At 40.9% G+C, this 21,231-nt stretch overlaps 1 protein-coding gene across 1 annotated transcript; it reads right to left on the reverse strand.

Moving 5' to 3' along the window:
• Positions 1-3,327: 3,327 nt before the first annotated feature.
• LOC121562758 (dipeptidase 1) lies at positions 3,328-17,376 on the reverse strand. Its single transcript, XM_045215927.1, has 10 exons — positions 16,939-17,376; positions 16,511-16,638; positions 15,855-15,987; positions 12,444-12,594; positions 11,858-11,927; positions 9,597-9,773; positions 8,650-8,734; positions 5,500-5,575; positions 4,177-4,312; positions 3,328-3,939 (listed from the first exon to the last, which is right to left on the reverse strand). Exons 1-10 carry the CDS (start codon positions 17,063-17,065, stop codon positions 3,751-3,753), a joined length of 1,272 nt encoding a protein of 423 aa, XP_045071862.1. The 5' UTR covers positions 17,066-17,376; the 3' UTR covers positions 3,328-3,750.
• Positions 17,377-21,231: the final 3,855 nt, after the last annotated feature.

Consider the following 21,231-nt stretch of genomic DNA (forward strand, 5'->3'; position numbering starts at 1 on the left):
ACTTCATAATTCAAACTGTCTTCAAGAGGTAGCGCTGCCAGAACCTCTTGGGCTTTACCTGTCAGTTTACACTGAAGTAATAGGCACCATACCTCTTCGGGCCATTTCAATGCTACCGCTATACGTTCAAACACACTGAAATAGGAATCAACCTCTGACTCCCTAAACACAGGTACCAAGGTGATCTGTCTACTAATATCAAACGTAGCAGATGACACAACTGGTGAGGATGGCTCACTAGCAGGCATAGTATTAGCAGAGACTAACCTCGCTGTTTCTGCCTCTAGTTCCATTCTACGCATCTCCAGTTCTTGATCAAGCCTACGCATCTCCAGTTCCATCTTACGCGTCTCCTGTTCTGCCTCTAGCTTACGCGTCTCCTGTTCTGCCTCTAGCTTACGCATCTCCAGCTTGTCTTGCCTGATTTGTGCCCGCTCTTCCGCCTCCATTTGGAGCCGCGTCGAGCGGACATCGATCCTGGCATCACTGTCAGTCAGTGGGGAGAGTGGGTCATAACGGGGCAATGTGGCTGGAGCCTTAGCCTCGTCCTCAGACACTGATGGGCTTACAGAAACAGCAACCACATCCCCTACATGAGAAGCAGACTCAGGCGGCGGTAACACAAGCACTCGCTCGCTCAATAATATTTCTAACACTACTTCCCTAACTTCTGCTTTCACTAAACCCCTCGGTATGGGTAAAGAAAAGTGGTCAGCCAAAGCCTGTAGATCCACTCTACGGCAATTCTCAAAAAACCCCCACGTAGGGTTTTCCAAAATGCCCCTAACTCAAAAGTAGCCATCCTACTAGCAACACGAGCCGTCAACTACTGAACACAAAAAAAAACAGGTAGTACAGCTGCCAAGCTCAACACTGAACCAGACACTTACTAATTTACATGAGTAGCATGGGATAGATCCCAGACGAGCCCCCACTTTATGTTACGAACCCCCGTGGCTTTTAAACGTCTAGGGTGACGGACATGAGACCCGTAACATAAATTCATGCAAATTATAAGTGTAGTATGGAACAGTGAGAACAAATAGGGACACAACTACCATGAACTACCGTCAAACACACATGGTTTATTTCAGAACACACGGTAAGGGTTTGGGAAAAAGGGCTGAGCAGGACCCAAGAAATGAAACAATAGTGTAAAACCCCCTAAACTGATCTAGCCTGCCTAAAGAACCGCTAGGCTACTGCTAGTCATACAAAAGTACAGTGGGTGGTCCGCTCAGGTCTAACTAGTGTTTTTAGACAGATTTCTTCCCTACGGGTAATGTACGCCCAAGGGCAACTAGCTTAAACTCCCCTTTTCCCAGAAACACACAAAGCTACAAAACAGGGTAATCAGCAATAAAGTAGGTACACAATACACAGGACACAACAGTATCCACACTCACATAAAGAAATGTATTCTAACAAAGTTACCAATAGGGTAACCAACAACTTAGTGAGTACACATCACACAGGACACCACCGTGTCCATACTCACATATGGCAAAAATCTCTCTCTCTCAACAAACACAAGACTGGTTTTTATATAATGGAATGTGTGATTTAACAAACGAGTAACAGGTGGTGCAATGCACAGGAATGTTCACTGATTGGTCCAATCAGCAGACACCTCCACGACCACCAATCAGGAACATACAGGACACCTGTGATTAGGGCAGAAGGAGAGAAACACACAAGAACACAGGATACCTGTATCCGTAACACCCCTTGTTTGATTTGGGGGAACACAAGGAAGTATCAGTCACTGATAATATGACCTAAATTATGACCTTAGCAATGAAATGTCATTACATCCTGTCCACTTGTTGGACATGTGTTAAGAACATGAGATGTTGTCACATGATGATTTGCACCCCGAACAAAGTTCCTAGATAAAGAGTTGTTTTAGATTATTGAAATGTGCTTAGGTCATGACCTCTACTCTGAGTCATTATAAACTTTCAAATGGGACTTTACCTCGTATTGTGTAGTAGTTGTATCACATCCATCTCTCTGCCTTAAACTGTGAACTTTACTTTTCAAAGAAGGCAGTTGCTAGGACATGATACTTAACATTCTAGAAGTCATTTAACTGAATATACATTTTTATCAACTATTAAACCACTTTTCACTGCTCTCTTTGGTATTTGACTGTGGTTTGAGGTTTGAGTTGTTGCCCTTCTTGGCCTATCTGTGGAACTGTTTTACATTATTGTTGGATAGGATGTTTACACTCTTATTATTCCAACTCATTCTCTTTCATCCCCCTCTGTTTTGCTTGCATGGGAACAATCCCCCTGCACAGTAAGTTGATTTGGGAAGGAATCAACTTTCCCCCACAGCGGACAATATTCTGTTCTTCTGGAGATACTTATATTAAATTCAATATACAAAGTATTATTATTTTCAGCAATGAATAAATTGTCCAACTCTCAGAAGTTTAATTTGATTTATTTGGAAGCTGAGACCATATAATGTTGATTTACTGTTTGCCCCTCTACACATTTCTAAAAAAAAAAAATAATCTGAAAAAGTTGCAAAAATTATGTCCTCAAGCATCAATTAAAGAAATGCACAATTTCCTTTCAGATTATGAAAAACACACTGTCCCTCAGACCCGGCCAGGACATTTTCAACAATGCTATCCAACTTTTGACATCAACAGGGTCTTAACAAGGTCACTTTTTTAAGCTGGTCCACTTTTTCTATTTTTAACTTTATTCGCTTGTTCACCTCACTTTTCAAAAATGACATCTGTTAAACAGTTAATCAAGTTTGTATGGCCTAAACTGAAAATGTGTCGAGTTCTGCACTGTGCTTCATGTCTGATACAATGCTTACCACAAGATGGTGCTGTTCTCTTATAAATGTGTCGAATGTACAAAATCCACCATTTGTCTTTCTCAACTGGGTGTTATGTTTGATTTTTTGTACTTTGAAGAATTGCAAATGTTATGAGTGTGAATAAAATAATGGCCAGGTGCTTGGAGTTAGTCCAAACACACCATTGCCAAACAGCCTAGTTCATGAAGTCTGTTTGTACAGCATTCTCAAAATGATTGAACCAGATGGGATATTAGACACAGTTTTGTTGAATGAAACACACCGTTCTGGCCTGGCCTTGAGTTTGAATTGTATATGTGAAAATGAAGTTAATTGTGCTCATTGGACAGTGTTCCATTAATGTTCTATTGACTCTTAAGGCTGTATAAGAACAGGGGAAGGAAGTAAAGCAGATGTTGTCTCAACCATAAACTCCCCTCCGAAAGCTTTTCAGTCTGTTTAGTATTTCCTTTGTCACATGCATCACACTAAAACAAAAAAAGGCAGCATGGTAAAGTTTTTATTAGATGCATATTATTATATACAAAAAAACGAATGATTATACAATTTTCCTGATTATTTATTTACTGAGGGCCACATTTAACCATTCAATTTAAACTAAAATGTAAAGTAGCCTGGTCATGGGTTTGCTTGGTATAAGGTCAACACCGTTTCGGAAGCACTTACTGGTTTAGTAATGTTAACATTTCTATGTACAAATCCTTCCTTCAATCACAGTTCATGGACTCCATCCCCAATAGAACTTGTGAAAGATGAAGTGACCACAGAACTCAAGTAGTAAGGTGTTACAAATTTCCAATAACCTTTTCGAGGAATAGCAACTTTGCTTAACTTTCTTCTTAAGTATATAGTTAAGTAAAAAATGGCAGTTAAGAAGAAATGTCTTCTTCAGAAGGTTTTGTGAATCTAGGCCCAGGACAGCAGGCTGCTCAGAGTCAGTGTTATTGCCAGGGCCAGAGGGCTGAGGGACAGAACCGTCCCAGCACTGTCTGGGTTGGGGACAGGGTAGCCATAGCTGGTCCTGCAGTCGTTCTCCACTTCTTCATAAGGGATAGGCAGATCATCTGGAGCCGTACCATTCAGGCTATCTCGTACCTGGAAGATAGGAGTTCAGAGTCAGGGAGGGTAACAAGGCACTGGACCAAATAGTGCATTAAATATGCCTGTAATCTCTGTGTGTATGACACTGTATTTTGCATTGCATCAGCCCTTTGCCCTTTTTAAATAGATCTATGGAGGCTTGTGTGTTGATGTCAAGCTTGTGGAAACAGTGGTGTTGTGAATGGTGCTAAGCTGTAGAGGTCAGTGTGTAACTGTTACTGTAGGACTCACATGCTCCACCTCTCTGAACACTCTGAGAAGGTTGTCCCCCAGAGCAGCTTTCACCTCAACATCTGTCCATCCTCTCCTCAGCAGCTCTGCCACCAGGGCAGGGTACTTGGACACGTCCTCCAGACCCTCCGGTACCCTGACAGACAGCACAGGTAGAGGTGTGTGTGTGTCAAACTGAAGCCAATATTATGCACTCCTCCCCCAGCAGAATGGGTTTCTTTCCACGTAAAACATTTATAAAATGTTTTACTACTACTACTCAGACATGACTTTTAATGTTTTACTACTACTACTCAGACATGACTTTTAATGTTTTACTACTACTACTCAGACATTACTTTTAATGTTTTACTACTACTACTCAGACATTACTTTTATAATGTTTTACTACTACTACTCAGACATGACTTTTTATAATGTTTTACTACTACTACTCAGACATGACTTTTTACAATGTTTTACTACTACTAATCAGACATGACTTTTAATGTTTTACTACTACTACTCAGACATGACTTTTTATAATGTTTTACTACTACTACTCAGACATGACTTTTTATAATGTTTTACTACTACTACTCAGACATGACTTTTTATAATGTTTTACTACTACTACTCAGACATGACTTTTAATGTTTTACTACTACTACTCAGACATGACTTTTTATAATGTTTTACTACTACTCAGACATGACTTTTTATAATGTTTTACTACTACTACTCAGACATTACTTTTTACAATGTTTTACTACTACTACTCAGACATGACTTTTAATGTTTTACTACTACTACTCAGACATGACTTTTTATAATGTTTTACTACTAATACTCAGACATGACTTTTTACAATGTTTTAATACTACTACTCAGACATGACTTTTTATAATGTTTTACTACTACTACTCAGACATGACTTTTTACAATGTTTTACTACTACTACTCAGACATGACTTTTAATGTTTTACTACTACTACTCAGACATGACTTTTTATAATGTTTTACTACTACTCAGACATGACTTTTTATAATGTTTTACTACTAATACTCAGACATGACTTTTTACAATGTTTTAATACTACTACTCAGACATGACTTTTTACAATGTTTTACTACTACTACTCAGACATGACTTTTTACAATGTTTTACTACTACTCAAACATTACTTTTGATTAAATGTTTTACTACTACTACTCAGACATTAGACTTTTTAACTGGTATATTACAATGAGCAACTTTTAAGATAATACACTTTGCTCAATCAAGTTCATTGGTGTTTTATTGTAACTAGGTGAATAACTCCTACGTCAATTCACTCTACTCACCTGCCCACTCCATCATAATCCCCACCAAAACCAATGATAATGTGTCCAGCCACAGTCTTTATGTGGTCAAAGTGATCTAGATTGAGCATGAAAAGAAAGGTGAATATACAGTGCATTCGGAAAGTATTCAGACCCCTTCCCTTTTTCCACATTTTGTTACGTTACAGCCTTATTCTAAAATGGATGGGGAAAAATGTTTCTCATCAATATCCCATTAAAAAATGCTAATTTATAAAAAATACAAAACAGAAATACAGTTGAAGTCGGAAGTTTACATACACCTTAGCCAAATACATTTAAAATCAGTTTTTCACAATTCCTGACATTTAATCAGAGTAAAAATTCCCTGTCTTAGGTCAGTTAGGATCACCACTTTATTTTAAGAATGTGAAATGTCAGAATAATAGTAGAGAGAATGATTTATTTCAGCTTTTATTTCTTTCATCACATTCCCAATGGGTCAGAAGTTCACATACACTCAATTAGTATTTGGTAGCATTGCCTTTAAATGGTTTAACTTGGGTCAAACATTTCGGGTAGCCTTCCACAAGCTTCCCACAATAAGTTGGGTGAATTTTGGCCCATTCCTCCTGACAGAGCTGGTGTAACTAAGTCAGGTTTGTAGGCCTCCTTGCTCGCACATACTTTTTCAGTCCTGCCCACACATTTTCTATAGGATTGAGGTCAGGGCTTTGTGATGGCCACTCCAATACCTTGACTTGTCCTTAAGCCATTTTGCCACAACTTTGAAAGTATGCTTGTGGTGATTGTCCATTTGGAAGACCCATTTGCGACCAAGTTTTAACTTCCTGACTGATGTCTTGAGATGTTGCTTCAATATATCCACATAATTTTCCTTCCTCATGATGCCATCTATTTTGTGAAGTGCACCAGTCCCTCCTGCAGCAAAGCACCCACACAGCAAGATGCTGCCAACTCCGTGCTTCACGGTTGGGATGGTGTTCTTTGGCTTGCAAGCTTCCCCTTTTTTCCTCCAAACATAACGATGGTCATTATGGCCAAACAGTTCTGTTTTTGTTTCATCAGACCAGAGGACCTTTCTCCAAAAAGTAAGATCTTTGTCCCCATGTGCAGTTGCAAACCGTAGTCTGTTTTTTTATGGCGGTTTTGGAGTAGTGGCTTCTTCCTTGCTGAGCGGCCTTTCAGGTTATGTCGATATAGGACTCGTTTTAATGTGGATATAGATACTTTTGTACCTGTTTCCTCCAGCATCTTCACAAGGTCCTTTGCTGTTGTTCTGGGATTGATTTGCACTTTTCGCACCAAAGTACGTTCATCTCTAGGAGACAGAATGCGTCTCCTTCCTGAGCGGTATGACGGCTGCGTGGTCCCATGGTGTTTATAGTTGCGTACTACTGTTTGTACAGATGAACGTGGTACCTTCAGGCGTTTGGAAATTGCTCCCAAGGATGAACCAGACTTGTGGATGTCTACCATTTTCTTTCTGAGGTCTTGGCTGATTTCTTTTACTTTTCCCATGATATCAAGCAAAGAGGCACTGAGTTTGAAGGTAGGCCTTGAAATACATCCACAGGTACACCTCCAATTGACTCAAATTATGTCAATTAGCCCATCAGAAGCTTCTAAAGCCATGACATCATTTTCTGGAATATTCCAAACTGTTTAAAGGCACCGTCAACTTAGTGTATGTAAACGTCTGACCCACTGGAATTGTGATACAGTGAATTATAAGTGAAATAATCTGTCTGTAAACAATTGTTGGAAAAATTACTTGTGTCATGCACAAAGTAGATGTCCTAACCGACTTGCCAAGACTATAGTTTGTTAACAAGAAATGTGTGGAATGGTTGAAAAAATAGTTTTAATGTCTCCAACCTAAGTGTATGTAAACTTCTGACTTCAACTGTACATTATTTACATAAGTATTCAGACTCTTTGCTATCAGACTCGAAATTGAGCTCATGTGCATCCTGTTTCCATTGATCATCCTTGAGATGTTTCTACAACTTGAATGGAGTCCACCTGTGGTAAATTCAATTGATTGGACATGATTTGGAAAGGCTATATAAGGTCCCACAGTTGACAGTGCATGTAGAGCAAAAACCAAGCCATTGAAGATTGTGAGAGCGAGACAGTGTACAATGGAGGACAAAAAGAGCAAGAACAAGTTTAGAATGGAACCACCAAGAAGACGGCCCAGAGCAAAAAGAGGTGACCAAGAACAAACAAAGCCTAGAAAATGAAAGCTGCTTGGAATTTGCCAAAAGGCAACTAAAGGACTCAGACCATGAGAAACAAGATTCTTTGGTCTGATGAAACCAAGATTTAACTCTTTGGCCTGAATGCCAAGTGTCACGTCTGGAGGAAACCATCCTTACGGTGAAGCATGGTAGTGGCAGCATCATGCTGTGGGGATGTTTTTCAGCGGCAGGGACCGGGAGACTAGTCAGGATCGAGGCAAAGATGAACGGAGCAAAGTAAAGAGAGATCCTTGATGAAAACCTGCTCCAGAGTGCTCAGGACCTCAAACTGGGGCGGAGGTTTTCTTTCCAACAGGACAACGACCCTAAGCACACAGCCAAGACAATGCAGGAGTGGCTTCGGGACAAGTCTCTGAATGTCCTTGAGTGGCCCAGCCAGAGCCCGGACTTGAACCCGATCGAACATCTCTGGAGAGCCCTGAAAATAGCTGTGCAGCGACGCTCCCCATCCAACCTGACAGAGCTTGAGAGGATCTGCAGAGAAGAATGGGAGAAACTCCCCAAATACAGGTGTGCCAAGCTTGTAGCGTCATACCCAAGAAGTCTCGAGGCTGTAATCGCTGCCAAAGGTGCTTCAACAAAGTACTGAGTAAAGTGTCTGAATACGTATGTAAATGTCATATTTCAGTTTATTTTTTATACATTTGCAAAAATTTCTAAAAACATGTTTTCACTTGGTCATTATGGGGTATTGTGTGTAGATGGTGAGAAAATAATCTATTTAATTAATTTTGAATTCAGACTAACACAACAAAATGTGGAATAAGTCAAGGGGTATGAATACTTTCTGAAGGCACTGTGTAATAACAATTTGAGAGACAAGGTTGGGTGAGTGAGTGGTGGAGAATAAAAAGTCATGATAAAAACAATGACCGTAAGTCAGCCATTTTATTTAACTGCTACTCACCTGCCACCTGTGATAGGTTGGCTGTATTGCTGCATGTGACATAGTCGTTGTAAAAGTTCACCATGACAATGCCTTTTTTGTCTCGCTGGTGATAAAAAGGATGAAGACACATGTAACTGTGTGAGGAGTCAGAACTATAAACTGAAGTCACTAACCATTACAATGAATAACTGTAGCTACCATATTGGTATAGTCAGTTGGGCTTTTATGTTCTGTTGTTAACATTTTATGGTGCTATACAGAAACTGTTTTTATGGGCCCTTACAGGTGAAAACTAAAATGTTTCCCGTACTCTTGTTTTGTAAGCTACTGTCAGCTTGAGGGATTTCACAATAAATGTTCAACTCCTTCCTTCTGACGTGAGCTGGGTTTAATAGTGTAATAAAACTTCTTAGTTTCTGCCTGTTTTCCAAAGTATTGGAAAGATCTGATGGCTTTTCTAACTTGCTTTTGATATCATTGTAGTTTTAATATTACTGTAGACATTACCACATCTTTTTGCTTACTTTTCTTTGTCTTTGCCTAAAACAACCTGTCTCAACCTTCCTCTTTCTCATCCCCTCAGCCTCTATTCCCACAGACACCTCCTTTTCACTCTTAAACCCCTTTTCAGTTCCCTGTCTGTTTTCTCTCCATCTTCTTCCACTTATCCCCCCTGTCACATACCCCTTCATCCTATCACATGTCCACTCACCACCACTCTCAGGTCCAATTGCTTTATACACCTCACCTTCCTCAGCATCCAATCCCCTCACTCTGCCTGCTCCCCTAGTCCTTCTCCTCTCACTACCCGACTCCCAATTATCTATCCCCTCGTCTCTCACCCTTCTCCCCTGACTCACCACCCTCCTCAGGGGAGGGATGAGATCTAATGAGAAGGTATGGCTAAATTCCTCATATGTATTCCGTAATCCACTATCCTCTTGCCCCTCTCCCCCTTCACTCACCACTTTCCTCAGGACATCGTCAGGCACGTTCCTCTTGTGTGGGCACACAGCGTAGGCAGACGAGTGGCTGAAGATGACTGGGGCTTTGGACAGGTCCAGAACCTGGTTCATCACTTTCTCTGACACGTGGGCCAAGTCAATCAACATCCCAATGCGGTTCATCTCAAATATCAGTTGCTGTCGAGTGAAAAACCATTATGAATGTTTCTGCCAGGACTGGGGGAAATTACCCTCTTACTGTCATCCTACTGGTGTTATAGAGACAATTACATTTGAAGTCGGAAGTTTACATACACTTAGGTTAGAGTCATTAAAACTCGTTTTTCATCCACTTCACTAATTTCTTGTTAACAAACTATAGTTTTGGCAAGTCGGTTAGGACATCTACTTTGTGCATGACAAGTAATTTTTCCAACAATTGTTTACAGACAGATTATTTCACTTAGAATTCACTGTATCACAATTCCAGTGGGTCAGAAGTTTACATACACTAAGTTCACTGTGCCTTTAAACAGCTTGGAAAATTGTCATGGCTTTAGAAGCTTCTGATAGGCTAATTGACATCATTTTAGTCAATTGGAGGTGTACCTGTGGATGTATTTCAAGGCCTACCTTCAAACGCATTGCCTCTTTGCTTGACATCATGGGAAAATCCAAAGAAATCAGCCAAGACCTCAGAAAAACATTTGTAGACCTTCACAAGTCTGGTTCATCCTTGGGAGCAATTTCCAAACGCCTGAAGGTACCACGTTCATCTGTACAAACAATATTACGCAAGTAACTATAAACACCATGGGACCACGCAGCCGTCATACCGCTCAGGAAGTAGACGCATTCTGTCTCTTAGAGATGAACGTACTTTGGTGCGAAAAGTGCAAATCAATCCCAGAACAACAGCAAAGGACCTTGTGAAGATGCTGGAGGAAACAGGTACAAAGGTATCTATATCCACAGTAAAATGAGTCCTATATCGACATAACCTGAAAGACCGCTCAGCAAGGAAGAAGCCACTGCTCCAAAACCGCCATAAAAAAGCCAGACTACGGTTTGCAACTGCACGTGGGGACAAAGATCGTACTTTTTGGAGAAATGTCCTTGGTCTGATGAAACAAAAATATAACTGTTTGGCCATAATGACCATCGTTATGTTTGGAGGAAAAAGGTGTAGCTTGCAAGCCGAAGAACACCATCCCAACCGTGAAGCACAGGGGTGGCAGCATCATGCTGTGGGGGTGCTTTTCTGCAGGAGGGACTGGTGCACTTCACAAAATAGATGGCATCATGAGGAAGGAAAATTATGCGAATATATTGAAGCAACATCTCAAGACATCAGTCATGAAGTTAAAGCTTGGTCGCAAATGGGTCTTCCAAATGGACAATGACCCTAAGCATACTTCCAAAGTTGTGGCAAAATGGCTTCAGGACAACAAAGTCAAGGTATTGGAGTCCTGACACAAAGCCCTGACCTCAATCCTATAGAAAATGTGTGGGCAGAACTGAAAAAGCGTGTGCGAGCAAGGAGGCCTACAAACCTGACTCTGTTACACCAGCTCTGTCAGGAGGAATGGGCCAAAATTCACCCAAATTATTGTGGGAAGCTTGTGGAAGGCTACACGAAACGTTTGACCCAAGTTAAACAATTTAAAGGCAATGCTACCAAATACAAATTGAGTGTATGTAAACTTCTGACCCACTGGGAATGTGATGAAAGAAATAAAAGCTGAAATAAATCATTCTCTCTACTATTATTCTGACTTTTCAACATTCTTAAAGTAAAGTGGTATCTTAACTGACCTAAGACAGGGAATTCTTACTTGGATAAAATGTCAGGAATTGTGAAAAACTGAGTTTAAATGTATTTGGCTAAGGTGTATGTAAACTTCCGACTTCAACTGTATATGCGATTCATTCAGCCTATCAAACCTAATGATATGGTTTGTAGCTAGGATAGTCTGTCAAGAGAATGAACATGTTTTCATCAAGTTTTATACAGGTGATGTCATACTGCTATAACATAAATGTCAAGCTGTAGATGAAAATGAGTCTTTGAGGGTAACCCAATAGTTTCTGAGGAATTGCTCATTTGATTAAAACATTTACTTGAAATATTCCCTATGTTTATGACAGGCATTTACGTCTGATTTCCAAGTAAACTCAAAAGCAGAAGTATTACAAGCTGCACTAAATAGTATCTTAGATTTGACCTTTGAAATGAGTGGGTATTTTCAATGTCTGTGTGTGGCTCAGTGTGATGGACCAACCTTGCCAAACTCAGACAGTCCATTGTGCTGTGATGGCTCGGCTCCCGAATCCACGAGCCAATTATCTGCCCTGGAGGGAAAACACACACAACCGCAGTAAAACACCAGGTCAGCTTCTGAAAGTGATCTTTCCTTTCCACGCTCCTATATCCTGCTAATATGATATGAGTCAGTGAGGGGCTGATGGGGGATTCACTAGGCTCTGTGGTCTGTCCAGGGCCATGGTTTGATTAGCTAGCCCATCTGTTTAGACAACTCTCCCAGAATATGATACCTCTGAAACAGGTGGCGACAGGAATCCCCTATTTTCCCAACCACAGAAGTCAGTGAATACAGTATTTTGTTTGTCTATTAATAAGCCGTTTCAGCTGTTACCTGTTGTCTCATTCATTTGTATTCTTGTCATTTCTAGCTCTTTGAGAGAGCATCATATGGGGTCTAAAGTGTTGATATACTTAGGAATCTCAACTATAAAGTACCACAAAAAAAAAAACCCTTGTCACTTACAAAGTATAATCTGTGGCAACTTGTCCCCAGACCAGGGTGGCCCTGTCGTCAGCAGGCTAGCAGAGCCCATCCTACTCACCAGGGTGTGTTGCAGCTGTGTGTGAGGGTGAGGTAGCGGACCCCCAGGTGGTACATGGTGCGCAGGGTGCCCAGGCTGCTGTCCAAAGAGTGTCCTCCTTCCACCCCGATCAGACTGGCTGTCCTGTTCTGACTAAAGGCATCCATGATATCTGTGGTAAAAATATACTTGATAATACAGGTGGGAAGTGAATAAAACTCTGTTATCTATGGTATTTCACAGTTGAGTGTTCTAAAGGGGTTTCATTCTCACAACCAAATGTAGGGCTCTATTCAATCCGCATCGCAGAAGTTCAGCTTTACAGTGTGATTGAAATTTAAAGGCAATGTTCCCCAAACCATCTATAGTATCTGAAGATTATGCCTTTGTTAAATGTTTTTCATGAAGAAATGGAATGTTGTTTGTGTTAGTAGGAAGAGGGAATGTTTTGGGTGTGACGCCAAATACAACAGACCGGAAGTGTCTTGTAGACAGGGGAGACTGGGGATTGGCCAGAAGAGGGGGTAACCCTTATTTTGGCAGTGTCTATATAAGAAGGGTTTTGGACAATAAACCCCAGAGCGGTTATTATAATTCGAGGCAACTGCTCTCCAGACAACGCGTGTCTGTAATTTATGCTGTAACCTCGTGGTATGAATAAAAACTTCTGACACGATGCAGCATAGATGGACTCTTTTGTTGACAGCAATGATGACCACCATTCATCATATACTACACATCCCCAAACCATCACACCACCACCACCATGCTTGACCTTTGGTATGATGTTCTTAGTGTGGAATGCAGAGTTTGGTTTTCGCCAGGCATTACTGGAACCATGTCGTCCAAAAAGTTATACTTTTGATTCATCTGTCCATAGAACGTTCTTCCAAGAGTCTTGATGATCATCCAGGTGCTTTTTGGCAAACTTGAGTCAACTCTTTGGACGAGATGGGTCCCATTATGCCTGGCGAAAACCAAACACTGCATTCCACAGTAAGAACATCATACCAAAGGTCAAGCATGGTGGTGGTGGTGTGATGGTTTGGGGATGCTTTGCTGCCTCTGGACATGGACGACTTGCCTTAATAGAAGGAACCATTAATTCTGCTCTGTATCAGTGAATTCTACAGGAGAATGTCAGACCATCCGTCTGTGAGCTGAAGCTGAAGCTGAAGCTGAAGCTGAAGCGCAGCTGGGTCATGCAGCAAGACAATGATCCAAAACACACAATCAAGTCTACATGAAAATTGCTAAAAAGCAACAAATTGGAAGTTTTGGAATGGCCTAGTCAAAGTCCAGACCTAATCCCAATTGAGATGTTGTGGCAGGACTTGAAACAAGCAGTTCATGCTTGAAAACCCACACGTCACTGAGTTAAAGCAGTTCTGCATGGAAGAGTGGGCCAAAATTCCTCCACAGCGACGTGAGAGACTGATTAACAACTACAGGAAGCATTTGGTTGGAGTCATTGCAGCTAAAGGTGGCACAACCAGTTATTGAGTGTAAGGGGGCAATTACTTTTTCACACAGGGGAATTGGGTGTTGCATAACTTTGTTTATGAAATAAATGAAATAAATATGTACAGTGGGGACAAAAGTATTTAGTCAGCCACCAATTATGCAAGTTCTCCCACTTAAAAAGATGAGAGAGGCCTGTAATTTTCATCATAGGTACACGTCAACTATGACAGACAAAATGAGAATTTTTTTCTCCAGAAAATCACATTGTAGGATTTTTAATGAATTTATTTGCAAATTATGGTGGAAAATAAGTATTTGGTCACCTACAAACAAGCAAGATTTCTGGCTCTCACAGACCTGTAACAACTTCTTTAAGAGGCTCCTCTGTCCTCCACTCGTTACCTGTATTAATGGCACCTGTTTGAACTTGTTATCAGTATAAAAGACACCTGTCCACAACCTCAAACAATCACACTCCAAACTCCACTATGGCCAAGACCAAAGAGCTGTCAAAGGACACCAGAAACAAAATTGTAGACCTGCACCAGGCTGGGAAGACTGCATCTGCAATAGTTAAGCAGCTTGGTTTGAAGAAATCAACTGTGGGAGCAATTATTAGGAAATGGAAGACATACAAGACCACTGATAATCTCCCTCGATCTGGGGCTCCACGCAAGATCTCACCTCGTGGGGTCAAAATGATCACAAGAACGGTGAGCAAAAATCCCAGAACCACACGGGGGGACCTAGTGAATGACCTGCAGAGAGCTGGGACCAAAGTAACAAAGCCTACCATCAGTAACACACTACGCCGCCAGGGACTCAAATCCTGCAGTGCCAGACGTGTCCCCCTACTTAAGCCAGTACATGTCCAGGCCCGTCTGAAGTTTGCTAGAGTGCATTTGGATGATCCAGAAGAGGATTGGGAGAATGGAATGTCATATGGTCAGATGAAACCAAAATAGAACTTTTTGGTAAAAACTCAACTCGTCGTGTTTGGAGGACAAAGAATGCTGAGTTGCATCCAAAGAACACCATACCTACTGTGAAGCATGGGGGTGGAAACATCATGCTTTGGGGCTGTTTTTCTGCAAAGGGACCAGGACGACTGATCCGTGTAAAGGAAAGAATGAATGGGGCCATGTATCGTGAGATTTTGAGTGAAAACCTCCTTCCATCAGCAAGGGCATTGAAGATGAAACGTGGCTGGGTCTTTCAGCATGACAATGATCCCAAACACACCGCCCGGGCAACGAAGGAGTGGCTTCGTAAGAAGCATTTCAAGGTCCTGGAGTGGCCTAGCCAGTCTCCAGATCTCAACCCCATAGAAAATCTTTGGAGGGAGTTGAAAGTCTGTGTTGCCCAGCGACAGCCCCAAAACATCACTGCTCTAGAGGAGATCTGCATGGAGGAATGGGCCAAAATACCAGCAACAGTGTGTGAAAACCTTGTGAAGACTTACAGAAAACGTTTGACCTGTGTCATTGCCAACAAAGGGTATATAACAAAGTATTGAGAAACTTTTGTTATTGACCAAATACTTATTTTCCACCATCATTTGCAAATAAATTCATTAAAAAATCCTACAATGTGATTTTCTGGATATTTTTTTCTCATTTTGTCTGTCATAGTTGACGTGTACCTATGATGAAAATTACAGGCCTCTCTCATCTTTTTAAGTGGGAGAACTTGCACAATTGGTGGCTGACTAAATACTTTTTTCCCCCACTGTAATTGTTGTGTTATTTGTTCACTTATGTTCCCTTTATCTAATATTAGGTTTTGGTTGAAGATCTGATAACATTCAGTATCACAAATATGCAAAAGTCGAGAAAATTAGAAAGGGGGCAAATGCTTTTTCATAGCACTGTATATAGCGGAATCTACAACACTTCCGCTTTACATATTGAGTAGAGCCCTTACTGTATTACTTTTTATTTAAAAAATGTTTGTAGATGACTGTCTCACCTTTGCTGCTGGTAGCAAACATGAAGGCTTCAGGGTATTTCATGCACATTCTGTGGATGACGTCAATCTGCTCCAGAGTTTGTCTGGCGGCATCTTTGTACTGAGTCTCACATGGTACATATGCTGCCCAGAACTGCAAGGGGACAATAAACATTTGATCAGTTTTTTATTATTGTTATGGTGTAATACAGGGTTCCCCAACTGGCGGTGGTTTAATTTGACCCCCCCTCCCCCCAAGTTTTCTGAACATTTTTTTAAATTTATTTTTATTTTTATTGATGAACATGAATAACTGTAAAAACACCAGGAAATCAGCTCCAAGTGATTTTAATTTGGGAAATCTGTTCCCAAGTATTTCCACGTATAATAGAGAGATGCTTGATCATATACAAATGTAAGCAAGGTTTAAAATTATTATGTTTTAGTCAAATATTATATCTGTTTGGGCTTCTTGTGGTCAATTTGCAGTCTACAAATTATTTGTAATTATGTTCCGACCCCCGACCATCCGCTCAAGAAAAGAAATCGGCTTGAGGCTGAATCTAGTTGATGATCCCTTATGTAATACATGTATTATTATCAGGCACCCTCACATACACCTTTGGTGAGTCCTTGTCGGTTTGTGTGTGTGTGCGTGCGTGCATGCGTGTGTGTACCTGTGCTGCCAGTCGTCCCTCCCTGATCTTGGGGATGTTGGTGTGTGTGTTGTTGAGGGTGTACAGATCCACTTTATTCAGCTGGTTGTTAAACTTCATCCTCATCTGCCAGGGCAGGTCATTATGGCTGTAGTCAGACAGAGAGATACAACGCATGATACTATTCATACAGGGCAGTCAGTGCTGCTAACACACGGCCATTCTTTAACTGTACATTAGGACAGAACCATCTTGAAACATTAAAAAACAGCCTCCAAAATCTTATAGAAGCATGTACAGTACACAGCTCACATTGACATTTGTTTTGTGCCATTAACATTACAGTATGCATAAAATGTGTAGATGTAATGTATTATAAAATATTCATTTTGGTTTAAACATTAAAATCACCCATCCTAGGGTCTTATGAGAGAGAAATGTGTTGGTCACTTCAATCAGTGGTGTCTCTGACATTAGTCTCAGTGCGTTGTTCATGTGTTCATCCTGTGCCAAGGAGAGTTTGAGAGCACAGGACAGTACCAGCAGAGTCCCCCATACAATACTTCCAGACAACATCTCTTACCCTCTCTCACTACACCGTAACTAACACACAATCTGATCCAGCCTGACCTGGACTTGTCCTCTCCAACAGCCTCTGGTTCCCTACAGCCACTATGGTTTTCTCACTAACTCTGTTTGTTACTAACTCAAAAGGTGTCTTTTGACTTGTTTCAATAAATTTCTCAGCCTACACTAAGTTAGTTTGTCTTTGGTCTGTCTTGTGCCTCTTCAGATTTCACAGTGTTCCCTCCGCACTCTTCCTCTGTCCCCAAAGTGTCTCTTTGTGGGTCAGGCTCAAATACAGAGAGAGTTTATTATGCCTCCTCAGTTCCTCTGTCATTATCACTTTGGTTGTAAAGTAAACGCATGATGTTAAGCATATTGGTTAATGTGTAACGTTCAGTACAACTCCCTCAAATGTGAAATCCATATGCAAGACAACCCCAGTAATGATTTAGATGTGGATTAACGTTGGACACTGCCCGATACCCGATAATGGCATGACCACTCAAATAAGAAATTATATAAAAAGGTGTTATAAATATCAACAATATGTGCTGAGGGTCAGAGTCTATCAGGGGTGAGGGCAAGTTTAATCAGATCTATCTAAAGGGTTAACCTTTTGCTGTACTTGGAGTAGAGTCACTGTAATACATCTAAAAAGATACATAAATCTATATTTGAGTCACAATACCTGCGTATGACATGGCAACAGACAGCCTAGTGGTCAAGAGTGTTTGGCCAGTAACTGAAAGGTTGCTGGTTTGAATCCCTGAGCTGACTAGGTGAAAAATCTGTCGATGTGTGCTTTAGCAAGGCACTTAACCCTAATTTCTCCTGTATAAGAGCATCTGCTAAATGTACATGTTGTTTTATATATATAAATGTTTTTTGTGCTCATGAGTAGAGCACACAATTGACTCTTCAATTCAAACATAAGGTTAACCTCTGCACCCTCATTTAAAACCATCATTATAGAGGAACATTCTTCTCATTCTTGTTTTCATCCCTCTTAAGCCACACTTTAACGAGCCTATGCTGCTGAGCTATGCTGTCTCTGCACAGCTTCTGCTTCATGGTAGCTCTCTAACCTTTGATGAGAATGTGAATTAAAATGTATGAAACGTAGTTGTAATTCATACAGCTCCTAGATAATTAGCTAGGTGCAATGTATACAATTCAAATCTTATGTGTTCTTCTTTGAATTGTAATTTTCAATAAATCAAATGATTTGGCTTTCAGCATTAATCATTTTCTCAAATGACAGGCAGTGAATCTGGCCTCTGTATATCACTATAGCAGTGGGTTATCTGAATGCTAGTACATAACCCTTGTAGTCAGTCTATAGTCATGGTCAAAAGTATTGGTCTTCACAAAGTTCGCTGCTTCAGTGTTATGAGATATTTTTGTCAGATGTTACTATGGTATACTGAAGTATAATTACAAGCATTCCATAAGTGTAAAAGGCTTTTATTGACAATTACATTAAGTTTATGCAAAGAGTCAATATTTGCAGTGTTGACCCTTCTTTTTCAAGACCTCTGCAATCCACCCTGGCATGCTGTCTATTAACTTCTGGGCCACATCCTGACTGATGGCAGCCCATTCTTGCATAATCAATGCTTGGAGTTTGTCAGAATTTGTGGGGGTTTTTTTGTCCACCCGCCTCTTGAGGATCGACCACAAGTTCTCAATGGGATTAAGGTCTGGGGAGTTTCCTGGCCATGGACCCAAAATTTCGATGTTTTGTTCCCCGAGCCACTTAGTTATCACTTTTGCCTTATGGCAAGGTGCTCCATCATGCTGGAAAAGGCATTGGTCATCACCAAACTGTTCTTGGATGGTTGGGAGAAGTTGCTCTCGGTGGATGTGTTGGTACCATTCTTTATTCATGGCTGTGTTCTTAGGCAAAATTGTGAGTGAGCCCACTCCCTTGGCTGAGAAGCAACCCCACACATGAATGGTCTCAGGATGCTTTATTGTTGGCATGACACAGGACTGATGGTAGCGCTCACCTTGTCTTCTCCGGACAAGCTTTTTTCCGGATGCCCCAAACAATCGGAAAGGGGATTCATCAGAGAGAATGACTTTACCCTAGTCCTCAGCAGTCCAATCCCTGTACCTTTTGCAGAATATCAGTCTGTCCCTGATGTTTTTCCTGGAGAGAAGTGGCTTCTTTGCTGCCCTTCTTGACACCAGGCCATCCTCCAAAAGTCTTCGCCTCACTGTGCGTGCAGATGCACTCACACCTGCCTGCTGCCATTCCTGAGCAAGCTCTGCACGGGTGGTGCCCCGATCCCGCAGCTGAATCAACTTTAGGAGACGGTCCTGGCGCTTGCTGGACTTTCTTGGGCGCCCTGACGCCTTCTTCACAACAATTGAACCTCTCTCCTTGAAGTTCTTGATGATCCGATTAATGGTTGATTTAGGTGCAATCTTACTAGCAGCAATATCCTTGCCTGTGAAGCCCTTTTTGTGCAAAGCAATGATGACGGCACGTGTTTCCTTGCAGGTAACCATGGTTAACAGAGGAAGAACAATGATTTCAAGCACCACCCTCCTTTTAAAGCTTACAGTCTGTTATTCTAACTCAATCAGCATGACAGAGTGATCTCCAGCTTTGTCCTCGTCAACACTCTCAGCTGTTTTAACGAGAGAATCACTGACATGATGGCAGCTGGTCCTTTTGTGGCAGGGCTGAAATGCAGTGGAAATGTTTTTTGGGGGGATTAAGTTCATTTTCATGGGAAAGAGGGACTTTGCAATTAATTGCAATTCATCTGATCACTCTTCATGACATTCTGGAGTATATGCAAATTGCCATCATCAAAACTGAGGCAGCAGACTTTGTGAAAATTAGTATTTGTGTCATTCTCAAAACCTTTGACCACGACTGTATAGTCTCTTTCTTATTTTATATGGTAAGGCTTATTTTTCCATTAGGCGGTAAATATCATGTTCTTCCTGTCAAATGGCTTCTTGTTGAATTATTATATTATTTTTTAATGTGTGTTGACATTTACAAACTTGATGATACAGTGCACACTTCACATGATCCATGTATTCTGTATATCATAGCTGGATGCTGTAATTTGGGAACAGCCTGGTTGGAGATCAAACCATGGACCCCGAATCTGATACTACGCAGTATGACTCACAATTAATACATATGTGGTATACACTGAGTATACAAAACATTAAGAACATCTGCTCTTTCCATGACATAGACTGACCAGGTGAATCCAGGTGAAAGCTACTCAATATTAGGAAGGTATTCCTAATGTTTGGTAGACTCAGTGTATAATTCAATTGAGGTTTAAAAAATATATATATATATATGAGTAACAATGAATTTCACCTGAAATGATATTGCTCAGTCTTATACAATGACATTTTTTCCAGTGAATTGTTATTGCCTTCTCCCACGGTCTTATCTGGCCTCAGCAGGGAATTACCCTTTTGATTTTTATGATATGAAAAGAGAACAGGGTGTTCAATTCATGACTAACTCATAACAAAAACTGCTACGTTTTTACTTCTTCATACCATTATGTGGACTGTCATAAGGCCTTTAGTTATGAATATGGATCGTTTGGAATGGATCTTATATGATGCTCCATCGCTCTGTTTGCGTTAAGTGTGTAGCGGCCCTAAAGCTTACTTCCCAGTCGAAACAGTTCGCGCATATATTATGACTAAATATTGTGATGTTTTTGTTCGTTTTGGTGTTCGGCAGGGTTTTTTCAGACTGTTCACGCACACCACATTTTTTCTTGATGTAAATCGAAGTTCGGTAGCCGAACTCTACGCCCCTTTGTCAGTTCTTCTTCTTCTTCTTCAGTGGGGTTTATCGGCGGTTGGCATCCAACGTTATGGTGCATTACCGCCACCTACCGTACTGGAGTGTGGGCCAGAGACAGGGATAGACTAAATCCCACCTGCAAACCCAGTTTCTCTTAAAAAAGACAACAAAATATGTGATACTATATCTAATGACGTTCTACTCAATATACTCTTTAAACTAGTTTCCTGTATCCCCTTCTCCCTCATACTTAATCTCATCCTCTCTCTTTCCCTCTGATACTGCCCACACTGTAGCAATACATTTACATTTTAGTCATGTAGCAGACGCGAGCGACTTACAGTTAGTGAGTGCATACATTTTTCATACTGGCCCCCCG

This window comes from Coregonus clupeaformis, unplaced genomic scaffold (assembly GCF_020615455.1).
Source record: "Coregonus clupeaformis isolate EN_2021a unplaced genomic scaffold, ASM2061545v1 scaf0558, whole genome shotgun sequence".
In the NCBI taxonomy this organism is placed as follows: Eukaryota; Metazoa; Chordata; class Actinopteri; order Salmoniformes; family Salmonidae; genus Coregonus; species Coregonus clupeaformis.

Bases quoted from the DNA above. Each gene is read 5' to 3' on its own strand.
- LOC121562758 (XM_045215927.1), bottom strand. From the start codon at position 17,065: ATGTTGTCTGGAAGTATTGTATGGGGGACTCTGCTGGTACTGTCCTGT. The intron at 11,928-12,443 runs GTGAGTAGGATG...TTTTCCCTCCAG, and splicing joins CACAGCTGCAACACACCCTG to GGCAGATAATTGGCTCGTGG. The intron at 4,313-5,499 runs GTGAGTAGAGTG...GCTGTCTGTCAG, and splicing joins GATTATGATGGAGTGGGCAG to GGTACCGGAGGGTCTGGAGG.